The 13,184-nt window shown below is 41.7% G+C and overlaps 1 protein-coding gene across 2 annotated transcripts in view; it reads right to left on the reverse strand.

Annotated features, from left to right (window-relative positions):
• The window catches only part of DNAH17 (dynein axonemal heavy chain 17), a 954,442-nt gene that overhangs the window by 662,478 nt on the left and 278,780 nt on the right, over nucleotides 1-13,184 (reverse strand). For both annotated transcript variants that reach the window (XM_033960179.1, XM_033960181.1), the window contains 2 exons: nucleotides 11,323-11,545; nucleotides 11,050-11,166 (listed from right to left, as the gene is read on the reverse strand). In XM_033960179.1, coding sequence (XP_033816070.1) covers nucleotides 11,050-11,166; nucleotides 11,323-11,545 — 340 coding nt within the window. The remainder of the gene's footprint in view (nucleotides 1-11,049; nucleotides 11,167-11,322; nucleotides 11,546-13,184) is intronic.

The raw sequence follows: 13,184 nt of genomic DNA on the forward strand, positions 1-13,184 counted from the left end.
ATCTCGGCTGCGCTGGTGAGGAAACACCCTGGGGCGCTCCGACCTCCATTTGCTGGTCTGACGCCCCCGGGCGACTCGGAGGACTCCGCTCCTCCGGAGACAACGATGTTACTTCGAGGGAGGGATCTGACGCCTCAGCCAGCGCGTCTCTCCCTGCCGAAGAAAACTCCGGATGACTCGTTCCAGCCCCACGCTGGAGGAAAGCATCCATCAAGCCCGCAGCTGCCACCGAAGATTCCTCCGGGAAAACCCAGAGCTTAGACTTTCATTTAACCATCAGGTAAAAACTAACAGCTCAGAGCCTGCGTGAGTGCTCAACGCCAGCTACTCGCGGCCATCTTGTCCAGCACACGCCCCCTCATGCCCTGACATCTTTTCAGTTACAGCACCCTTTCAGTTACAGCACCCCCTTATAAAATTATTTACAAAAAATTTATTGGTGGTGTGTTTGCACAAATAATTTAGGTTTTAAAATATTAAATTAATTAATTATTAGAAAATCATGTAGGACTCTCTTATGACACTATATTATTTGGTACAGCAATGAGAATTCAGAGTCCGATTTCTGCAAATAATAACAAGTTATTATTAATATTGACAGGGGTCGCCATGCAACAAATTACTCAAAATTGGAAAGATTATACTAAGTTAAATTATACATTTTGGTGGAATTCAGTTTGCCACATATATAAGATGGAAAAGATGATAGCGTTACAACAAGGGAATTTTCATAATTTTAAAAAAATATGGGGACCATTGATTATTTACTCTAATGATCAGATATCTTAAGCACATGGGTAGTTTATATTTGGGTTGGGTTGGGGAAAATTGATAAAAAGGGGGGTATTTATTTTATCTTATAAGAATATTTGATTGTAAATACAAGTGATTTGTGAAAATTGTTTTATTATTTATAATTCACTTGATGTAAGAATCAAAAATGAATAAAGATTTATAAAAAAATATATATATATATATATATTTTATATATATATATATATTTTTTTTTTAAATCTTTATTCATTTTCAAATCAAACAAGTGCACAAAAATATATCATACAAGTAAGTCCAATATAGCACCATAATATCTAACACATAAGATCTAATAGTGTAGAAAACAAAAAAAAACCCACCCACTCACCCACCCACCCTTCATCACATTTTCAACTAAAATAGAGTGTACTATATTATATAACATATGATAACATATCTTATTAACTTACACTCCAATATCCACCCTCCCCCTTGAGTGTGCTAAATAGATCTAAAAAAGAAAAGGAAAAGAAAAGAATTGATGTCTATTCATCACAATACTTTGCCAATGGCCCCCATATCTTTACAAAGTTATTATATGTTTCTTTTTGTATCGCTATTGCTCTTTCCATCTTAAAAATATGGCATAACGAATTCCACCAGAATGTGTAATTAAGATTCTTGTAATTTTTCCAATTGTTGGTAATATGTTGAATGGCAACCCCTGTCATGACTAATAAAAGTTTATTATATGACGATATTTGACTCTTCTTCCTCATAGCCATTCCAAATAAAATAGTATCATAGGAAAGTGCAACATGGTTTTCCAATAAAGAATTTACTTGAGTCCAGATTGATTCCAAAATAACTTAATATAGGGACAAATAATAAAGTAGATGATCTAATGTCCCTGGTTCCAGATTACAGTGCCAGCATTTATTGGACTTAGAGCTATCTAATTTTTGTAAACGAACAGGGGTCCAAAACGCTCTATGCAACAAAAAAAAACAAACAAGTTTGCCTCATAGATGCTGACACTGTAGATCTCATCCTCCAAGACCAAATTCGTGGCCATTGAGATGCAGAAATCTGATGCTTAATCTCAATGTTCCAAATGTCTCTAAGACCACATTTTAGTTTTTTATTCATGTATCCAGATAATAATTTATATCACAATGTGGCTTGATGTCCTAGGAAGTCTGCTTGGAAGCATAGAAACTCCAGACTATATTGACTGTTAAGAGTTTTCCATTCAGGGAACCCCACCTGAATAGCCTGCTTCAACTGTAACCACTTAAAACTTTGTGATTTATTAAGACCAAATCTATGTTGCAGTTGTGAAAATTCAAGCAGTTTACCATCTGAAATAACATTATTCAGAGTTCGAATGCCTGCTATTATCCAGTACTTCCAGAGGACTTGGTATCCGCCGATTTTAATCTTGGAGTTTATCCATAAGGATTGATTACCGTATTTTCACGCAAATAACGCGCACCCGTATAAAACGCGCACACGGGTATAGCGCGCAGAAATCACGATGATATGTACAAAAACTTTGGTATACCGCGCTCACGGGTATACCGCGCATGCTGCCCGACGCTCCTTTCGCCCGCCCTGACTTTCCGACTCTCCGTTCACCCCCCCTGACTTCCGTGCACTGTCCCCCCTTGAAGGTCTGTCCCCATCCTGAAAGCCTGATGCCCCCCCCCCCCCGACGTCCGATACATCCCTCCCCCCGAAGGACCGCCGACTCCCCAACAATATCGGGCCAGGAGGGAGCCCAAATCCTCCTGGCCACGGCGACCCCCTAACCCCACCCCGCACTACATTACGGGCAGGAGGGATCCCAGGCCCTCCTGCCCTCGACGCAAACCCCCCTCCCCCCAACGACTGCCCCCCCCCCAAGAACCTCCGACCGCCCCCCCAGCCGACCCGCGACCCCCCCCCTGGCGACCCCCACGACCCCCCCACCCCCCTTCCCCGTACCTTTGGTAGTTGGGCCAGAAGGGAGCCCAAACCCTCCTGGCCACGGCGACCCCCTAACCCCACCCCGCACTACATTACGGGCAGGAGGGATCCCAGGCCCTCCTGCCCTCGACGCAAACCCCCCTCCCCCCCAACGACCGCCCCCCCCAAGAACCTCCGACCGCTCCCCCAGCCGACCCGCGACCCCCCTGGCGACCCCCACGACCCCCCCACCCCCCTTCCCCGTACCTTTGGTAGTTGGCCGGACAGACGGGAGCCAAACCCGCCTGTCCGGCAGGCAGCCAACGAAGGAATGAGGCCGGATTGGCCCATCCATCCTAAAGCTCCGCCTACTGGTGGGGCCTAAGGCGCGTGGGCCAATCAGAATAGGCCCTGGAGCCTTAGGTCCCACCTGGGGGCGCGGCCTGAGGCACATGGTCGGGTTGGGCCCATGTGCCTCAGGCTGCGCCCCCAGGTGGGACCTAAGGCTCCAGGGCCTATTCTGATTGGCCCACGCGCCTTAGGCCCCACCAGTAGGCGGAGCTTTAGGATGGATGGGTCAATCCGGCCTCATTCCTTCGTTGGCTGCCTGCCGGACAGGCGGGTTTGGCTCCCGTCTGTCCGGCCAACTACCAAAGGTACGGGGAAGGGGGGTGGGGGGGTCGCCAGGGGGATCGCGGGTCGGCTGGGGGGCGGTCGGAGGTTCTTGGGGGGGGCGGTCTTTGGGGGGGAGGGGGGTTTGCGTCGAGGGCAGGAGGGCCTGGGATCCCTCCTGCCCGTAATGTAGTGCGGGGTGGGGTTAGGGGGTCGCCGTGGCCAGGAGGGTTTGGGCTCCCTTCTGGCCCGATATTGTCGGGAAGTCGGCGGTCCTTCGGGGTGGGGGTGCGAGTGGTCCTGCCGGGGGGGGGGGATGTATCGGACGTCGGGGAGTCGGCCGGGCAAGAGGGCTTGGGCTCCCTCTTGCTCCGATCGTGGATGCGGGTGCGGGTGGGAGCGCGTGCGAGCGGTCGTTCGGGGTGGGGGTGCGAGTGGTCCTGCCGGGGGGGGGGGATGTATCGGACGTCGGGGAGTCGGCCGGGCAAGAGGGCTTGGGCTCCCTCTTGCTCCGATCGTGGATGCGGGTGCGGGTGGGAGCGCGTGCAGCGGTCGTTCGGGGTGGGGGTGCGAGCGGTCCTGCTGGGGGGGGTGAATCGGGCGTCGGGCGGGGTGGGAACTATGTTTTAAAACTTTTGTATACCGCGCTCACGCATATAACGCGCGAGGGGTATGCGCGGTAGGTAAAAACGCGTATAACGCGCGCGTTATATGCGTGAAAATACGGTAGTTGATTTATTAATTGGAATAGATGTTAAGTTACTAGTATATCTCAACGTTTTCCAAGTATCCATTAAAATTTTGTTCTCCCTATATCTCCTAGGCATGTTAATACTTGGTACATGAACTAAATTCAAAGGAAACAAGAGGCGCCATGCCAAATACAACCAATCTGGTGCATTATCTATGAGTTCTGGGAGGATCCAATACATACCCTGATGTAAAATATAGGCTTGATGGTACCTATAAAAATTTGGAAAATTTACTCAGCCCTCCTCAATTGGCTTTTGCAAGGACACTAAAGCAATTCTAGGCATTTTACCAAGCCAAAGAAATTTCGTAAGAATACCATTAAGCTTTTTATAAAAGGACCCTTGAAAAAAAATTGGTATCATATTCATTTGATAACAAACCATAGGCAAAATCGTCATTTTAATAGTTTGAACTCTCCCCCACCAAGAAAGATGTAAAGGATTCCATTGCTCACATAACTCTGTAACTCTCTTCAATACAAATTTTTCATTTTCTTTCACTGTGTCGTCAATTGTATTTTTAATTTGAATACCTAAATATTTAAATCCATCCTCTTTCCATAAGAATGGAAAAGAATCAAACAGTTCTTTCAAACAATAGACATTTAAAGGTAAAATCTCTGATTTATTCCAATTAATTTTATAACCTGAAAATTTACCAAATGTATCAATCATTTCCAACAAACACGGAATAGTAGTCTCTGGATTTCTCAAATAAAGCAGAATATCATCTGCATATGCTGAGATCTTATATTCCATATCAGAATACGGAATATCCTGTATCCCCTTTGCTTGTTGAATAGCTAACAATAAGGGTTCTAATACAATATCAAATAGCAATGGAGATAAAGGACAACCTTGTCTAACTCCCCTCCGCAACTGAAAACGCATATTTTAATATTTTATTATTATTATTATTGTCCCTGTATCATGGCCTTTTGGAAATCAATTTGGTCTCAAATAAATTTTTATTAGAAAACCATGCAGCATTATCATATGATACAATTCTGTTCAGTATGTCAATGAGAACAAAAAGTCAAATTTCATCAAGCAATAACAAACTTCTATTGATTATGACAGGAGTCGCCATGCAACATATTACCAGTAATTGGAAAAATTACAATAATCTTAGCTATATATTCTGGTGGAATTCGTTGTGCCACATTTACAAAATGGAATTATAATAATTTTTAAAAGATCTGGGGGCCATTGGCTAATTATTGTAATGATTAGACATTATTTTCCACTGACAGTATATTTATACATAGGGGGGAGGGGGGATGGTATAAAGTTCTATTTAAAGGTTAATCAATAGATAAGAATGCAATATTTATATGATATTTTTGATTGAAATATTTGAGGGAAGGGTGGGTGGGGAGGGAATTAATTTATGTATTTACGATGACAATAGAAAGAAATTCAAGTGATGTGTAAAAGTTTTAAATGATGTAATATTGTGTACTTGTTGTAAGATGAAAAAATGAATAAAGAATTTAGAAAATATATACATATATTAAAATATTTGTGGGAAGGGTGGGAGGGGAGGGTATAAATGTATGTTTTTAAGATGATGTTAAAAGAAGTACAAGAGATGTTTCTAAGGTTTAAATGATGTAATATTGTGTTCTTGATGTAAGATGGAAAAATGAATAAAGAATTTGAAAAAAAAAATAATTTAGGTTTTAAATTCTTTATTCATTTTTACATCTTACAACAAGTGCGTCAGAAAATAACATTTGAACTTATACAATATCACTTGATTGTCTATCATAATCAATTTATATTAATAATATTAAAACCCTCCCTTCCATCCCTATTATTTCATATGTAATTCTATATATCATGTAATATATTATATATAATCTGTTCTATTAAACTAAACATTTAATACAAGATAAGAAATCCCTCCCCCCACCCCTCACTTTATAATTGTACCAATAAGGGAAAAATGAAATTTACTCATTACAATAATTTATTAATGTCCCCAAACCTCCTGAAATTTATTAAAATTTCCTTTCTGTGTGGCTAACATTCTTTCCATCTTATATATATGATACAGAGAATTCCACCAGAAACTGTAATTTAATCTACTCCAATTTTTCCAATTATATGTAATCTGTTGAATGGCGACTCCTGTCATAATTAGTAAGAGCTTGTTACTTTTTGAAGATATTTGACTTTTCTTCCTCATTGACATTCCAAATAATATAGTATCATAGGATAGAGCCACAGGATTTTCCAACAAACAATTTATTTGGCCCCAAATCGATTTCCAAAAAGCCAAAATGAATGGACAGTAGAACAATAAATGATCTAAAGTCCCCGCTTCGAGATTACAATGCCAACACCTATTAGACTTAGAGCTATCTAATTTTTGTAAACAAACAGAGGTCCAGAAAGCTCTATGTAAAAGAAAAAAACAAGTTTGTCTCATAGATGCCGACATTGTATATCGCATCCTCCAAGACCAAATTTGTGGCTATTGAGATGCAGTAATTTGATGCTTTATCTCAATGCTCCAAATGTCTCTAAGAAAATGTTACCCAAGCAGAGGGAGTAGTTCCATGTACAAGCTGTCTTCAGCTTGAATCCCTCATGAAGGAAATAAAAGAACTGAGAGAGGAGGTGGCAAGACTAAGAAGAATCCGTGAGAATGGGAGGTACATTGATGAAATGGTCCATGAGGTGTCAAAGATTTCCAGCAGTGGAGAAGAAGAGGCTGTGCTGAGGGAAGGTAGCTGGACTCAGATTACGGAACACTGCAAGATTGGTACTGTGACTCCCCCTGCTCTTGAACTGAAGAACCAGTATGCTGTCCTGGAAGTGGAGGAGAGGAGAGCATCCCAAGGAGAGGAAGGACCAAAGCTTGAGATCCCCCAAATTACTGGATCCGTGACCACTAGGAGGCGTAAGGTAGTGGTAGTTGGCAATTCCCTTCTGAAGGGTACAGACCAGACATGATGTCACGAGAGGTATGCTAGCTGCCTGGTGCCAAAATCCAAGATGTTACGGAGAGCTTGCCGAGACTCATCAAGCCTAATGACTACTATCCGATGCTGCTTATCCAGACTGGCACTAACAATACTGTCAGGTACCCCTATAAATATGTCAAAAGTGACTTTGTGGCTCTGGGAGATGAGGTGAAGCAGTCAGGTGCACAGGTGGTATTCTCGTCCATCCTCCCTGTCGAGGGAAAAGACCAGGGCAGAAAAGCTTGCATCCTGGAGATGAATGGATGGTGTCATTAAAAACGTTTTGGCTTCCTGGACCATGGGATGATTTTCCAAGGGTTGTTGAGCAGGGATGGTGTGCATCTATCAAAGAAGGGAAGAAGTGTCTTCGCCAGCAGACTGGCTAATCTACTGAAAAGGGCTTTAAACTAGAAGTGATGGGGCAGGGTAATCAAAGCCCATAAGCCCTCAGGTATGTAAATCACTGAACACCTCTACACGGATGGGAAAAGGGGGCAATGTCTGGAAAGCAGTATATACTAATGCTCGAAGTGTGGGAAACAAGATTCTGGATCTAGAAGCTGTAATGGAAGAAGAGGAGTTGGATATAGTGGTGATCACAGAGACGTGGTTCACAGATAACCATGACTGGGATGTAGTTATACCGGGCTATAATCTGTTCAGGAAAGACAGGGTAGGAAGAAAAGGAGGGGGAGTAGCGTTATATGTTAAAGATCATATTAAAGCCACACAATTGCAGGATCTGCAGGGCAAGAAAGAGGCACTGTGGATCAACTTGGAAAGAGGGAATGGAGAATATATTTACATTGTAATGTAATGTAATGTAATTTATTTCTTATATACCGCTACATCCGTTAGGTTCTAAGCGGTTTACAGAAAATATACATTAAGATTAGAAATAAGAAAGGTACTTGAAAAATTCCCTTACTGTCCCGAAGGCTCACAATCTAACTAAAGTACCTGGAGGGTAATAGAGAAGTGAAAAGTAGAGTGATATACAGGCCTCCACAGACGGAAGAAGTAGATAGAGATTTAATAGTAGACATTCAGAATATATCTAAAAAAGGGGAAGTCTTACTAATAGGTGATTTTAACATGGCGGATGTTGATTGGGGTATCCCTATTGCGGGGTCTTCTAGAAGTAAGGAGATCCTGGATTCTCTACAAGGAGAACTGTTCCAGCAGTTGGTAATGGAACCCACACAGGATGGGGTCATACTGGACTCAGTGCTTACAAATGGGGAAAGTGTTTCTGATGTTACAGTAGGTGATCATCATGGGGGAAGCCACTGCTTGCTCTGGATCAATAACATGGAATGTTGCTACTCTTTGGGTTTTGACCAGGTACTAGTGACCTGGATTGACCACCATGAGAACCAGCTACTGGGCTTGATGGACCATTGGTCTGACCCAGTAAGGCTATTCTCCATAGAACCACAACAGACACCTACAATGTGGGCGTCATTTCTCACCTGAAATTGTTTAGAAAACATGCTTCCCGATTGTCTACTGCCACCTAAAATCGGTTTGTATGGTCAGAGAATCAGGCCTTTAATGTTTCACGGATGTAACATTTATTTTTATAAGTACAGTATAATACATAAAATCTCACTAAAAACATAAGAATTGCCGCTGCTGGGTCAGACCAGTGGTCCATCATTCTCAGCAGTCTACTCACGCGGCGGCCCCCAGGTCAAAGACCAGTGCTCTAAACTGAGACCAGCCTCACCTGTGTACGTCCCAGTTTAGCAGGATCTTGTCCAGCTTAGACTTGAAACCATGGAGAGTGTTTTCCCCTACAACAGACTCCGGAAGAGCGTTCCAGCTCTCCACCACTCTCTGTGTGAAGAACTTCCTTACGTTTGTACGGAATCTATCCCCTTTCAACTTTAGAGAGCACCCTCTCGTTCTCCCTACCTTGGAGAGTGTGAACAGTCCGTCTTTATAATAATAATAATAACTTTATTTTTGTATACCGCATTACCATGGAAGTTCTATGCGGTTAACAGATGAAGAGACTGTACATTACAGCGAGGTTACACATTTTTTTTGGCATAGCTACATTTACATTTTCGGTGACGTTACATTTGCGGTGAAGTTATTTTTTCAGGTCGGTTACTATTGCAGAGAAGTTACATTTGTTGTAAGTTGCATATATATAGCGGAGTTCATACAGTAGTGTTACATACAGTGGTGATATATACTGCGGCGTTCGATAAAGCCGAGCAGAGGCATTAAGTAAGAGGGGTAAAGAAGAAGGGGTGATTAGTTGGATAGGGAGATCCATTTTGTTAAGCCGTTAGGTGGCAGACAGAATTGGAAGAGTCGAGAGACTGAGGTAAGTCAAGGTCCGAGGAGGAGGCAAGGAAGAGGGGGGGAGAAGTTAGAGGAATTTATCAAAAAGGTAGGTTTTGATTGTCTTCCTGAACATTTGGTAGGGGGGGGAGTTGGAGATGAGTGCTGTGAGGCATTTGTTCCATTTGCCCGCTTGGAATGCGAGGGATCTGTCGAGAAATTTCTTGTAGTGGCAGCCTTTCAGGGAAGGAAAGGAGAACAGGTAGGTGTTTTGTGTACGAGAGGGGCCAGCGATTTCAAGGTGCTCGGATAGGTAGATTGGGGAAGAGCCTGCTAGGGTTTTGAAGCAGAGGCAGGCGAATTTGAAGATGATCCTTGCCTCCACCGGCAGCCAGTGGAGTTTAGCGTAATAGGGGCTAACGTGGTCATATTTTTTTAGGCCGAAGATGAGGCGGACAGCAGCATTTTGAACTATTCTTAAGCGTTTGATGGTGTTTTTATAGGATCCCAGGTATATGATGTTACAATAGTCCAGTATACTTAAGATTAGTGACTGGACCAGAAGACGGAAGGAGAGGTGGTCGAAATAGCGTTTAATGGTGCGAAGTTTCCAGAGGGAGTAGAAACATTTTTTGACCTGGGCGCTGGTATGATCTTCGAAGGTCAAGCATCTGTCTAGGAGGACTCCAAGGATTTTTATGGTGGGGTTGATAGGATAGTCTAGGCCGTTCAATTTCAGGGAGGTGTTTGTAAGTTTATGGTTAGGACTTGCCAGGAAAATTTTGGTTTTTTCGGTGTTCAGTTTTAATTTGAATTGTGAGGTCCATAGTTCTAGTTTGGTGAGGATGGAGGACTAAGTCTATTCCCTTCAGTATTTTGAATGTTTCGATCATGTCTCCTCTTTTCAAGGGAGAAGAGGCCCAGTTTCTCTAATCACTCACTGTACGGCAACTCCTCCAACCCTTTAACCATTTTAGTCGCTCTTCTCTGGACCCTTTCGAGTAGTATCGTGTCTCTCTTCATGTACAGCAACCAGTGCTGGATGCAGTACTCCAGGTGAGGATTTTTTAAAATAGTAGCAAAAAAGAACCGAGGGTAATTGGTCATCAATGGCTTTACACCTCTTATTGAAACGTCTAATCTGGGGAGATTCATTATGATAAGATACGCGAAAGGTCACATGGCCGATCAGTACAGCCTTCACAAAGGTTTCATGTTTATGTTTAAAAACTTTATTGAGTTTCCAAAGCTAACAAAAATGCAATACAGTATTTATACAAATAATATTAATCATGTATGCATTTATAGTCAATCAAAATCCATACAACATTAAAAAAAAAACCCCACCCAACCAATATTTCATAAGGGAATGAAACCATACGACAGAAATACTCCCCTACCACCCCCTCCCCCTAGGATGTTTAATGGATTTAATTGCCTTTCAAGCTTTATCATCTTTTAAGAAAGTTATCCTACTTGAAAGTATAACAATCTTCATTTTTATGCCACTAGCATGTAAAAAACTCAAGATGCAGAAAACATTTATTTACTCACAAGAACCCCCAGTTTTATTAGCTAGTTTCTTTTTTGTCATTTTCCAGACTTGAATTCTTATTCCAAGGCATATTTCCCTTGCCTCTCAATACAGAAACATACGAGACTTTTAATATGAACACAATACCAAATTGTCCAAGGGGCAAAATAGGGCAGCACAGTACCTCAAACTGCTGTAACTTCCTGCGGATTATAGAGACCTCATTGGCCTGCAAAGGAGCAACACTCTGTTTCACCTGGAACGCTATCTTCTTGGTGTGGTTCCACTGTTCTGGCAGATCCTAGAGACAACAAAGAATGAGAATGCTTTAGAGCAGGAAAACAAGAGACCCAAGTCCCTGAAGCAGAGAAAAATCAAATTCAAGCTAGACAATCTTGAATCTGATCCTACCATCTCACTTCCTACATAAATAGTTCTGCAATGTAAAGAAACATACATGTAGTTTCATATGCACTTCTTCGGGCATCTCCAAATCATAAGTCTTGAGGAGTTCAATAGTTTGCTCCAATGGCTCAAACATATTGTCTGTAGCTGTTTGTCTCTCCTTCATGTTTATTAAGTGCCCCATCACTTCCACCAATCCATTATAATCGCCTTCTTTCACGGGTTTGGTAAGGCCTGCCTTAGTTGTTTCCATGAATGTTTCCAGATCATTTAGACTAAAAAGAAAAATAATCAGTTGGGTCATTTGTTATCCATTCCTTTTTTATTTAAATATTAGCCAAATATAAATCATTAACTTGTAAATCTTTTGTGGATTCATTATAGTTGTCTTTTTCTTTATTTCTGTTGGTATAATACACACACACCCAGGGGGAGGAAGGGCGGGAGGGGGGTATTTCTTTTGTATGGTTCTATTCCCTTATGAAAATGTTGGTTGGGTGGGGGGGGGGGGGTTATTGTTGTATGGATACTGATTGATTATAAGTGCATATATGATACTGTATTGCATTTTTGTTAGCTTTGAAAACTCAATAAAGATTTATTTAAAAAAACAAACAAACTTGTAAACCTAAGAATTTTATTGTGTAAATTTGTGCAGTGTATTTCATCACTATTCCCCAGTTTGAACACAAACTTCTGAATGTGAAGAGGTCAGATTCCTCTACACCAGTGTCTCTCAAAACTGTGCCCCAAAGAGATTCTGGGTGTGCGTCTGTGCGTGTAAAGATTCAATCGCTCAAACATCATTCTTTGACGTGATTGGTCCTTGAAAACTAATGGCAAGTAATTTTATTTTGCCTGCAATAGTTAACCTAACTTGAGCAACAAAGCAATCAAGGTTTTTTTACCATTTGGATCTTATCTTTGTGAACTTGGATTTTCAGCTCTGACAGAAATTAAATAAAAAAAAGAGAACGACTGCAGATGGTGGATGCTGAAATGCATATTTGCTTGTCCACTATCGAGCCGCATTTTGAGTTGATTTGCCCTCAAAAACCAGCGCATCCATCGCATGGATTAGCAATTCCATTCTATCTACTTTAGTTTCACTATTGTTACAATTAAATGATATGTGGCTGAAAGAACTTTAAATAAATAACTCTCAAATTTAATTTTTTGCTGGTTTTGCAATTTTATAATTATAATGTGCCATGAAAAATATTTACTCTGTGTAGTGTGCCAGAGCTAAAAAGGTTTGAGAGACACTGCTCTACACAAAATTTATTTTACACCAAATTTTTAGACTTATAGATGCTCACATGTAGATCACTAATTTGAGGAAGGTAATTCATGTGAATTATCTTCTACAAAACTGATATTTAAGGATGTTAACTACAGTTCTATTAGTTGGCAAAGGACATCCAACTCAAAACATGGACCTCCAAATCTGTACATCTGACAAGGATGTCTATTTCTTGTATTTTAGAACTAGATCTGCCAACATACAGCCTCTTCTAAAATACATGAGAAATGGATGTCCAAGCGCTGATGTCCAAGTGTGAACATCCATTTTACAAACTGGAATGTCCGAACTATGAACAGGGCAAAACAAGGGACATGGAAGAACCATATTATAAAGTGACCACACCAATATTACCGTGAAAGAGCAGTCTAATGGCTAGAGCAGCCAGCTAAGAACCAGAGTACAGAGCCAAAGAACACCAGCTCAAACCACTGCAGCACTTTGGAATTTTCTTTTTAATTGTGAGCCCTTTGGGTATAGAAAAACACCTACAGTGATTTATAGAACAACTTTCTGTAACCTGGACATGGACGTTTCTTCTGCAATCAGAGTTGGACATCCATCCTATGCTAGGGTTTACTGAAGTGGAAGAGTAATTAGCATGACTCTAG

The sequence above is a fragment of the Geotrypetes seraphini genome, chromosome 10 (assembly GCF_902459505.1).
Source record: "Geotrypetes seraphini chromosome 10, aGeoSer1.1, whole genome shotgun sequence".
In the NCBI taxonomy this organism is placed as follows: Eukaryota; Metazoa; Chordata; class Amphibia; order Gymnophiona; family Dermophiidae; genus Geotrypetes; species Geotrypetes seraphini.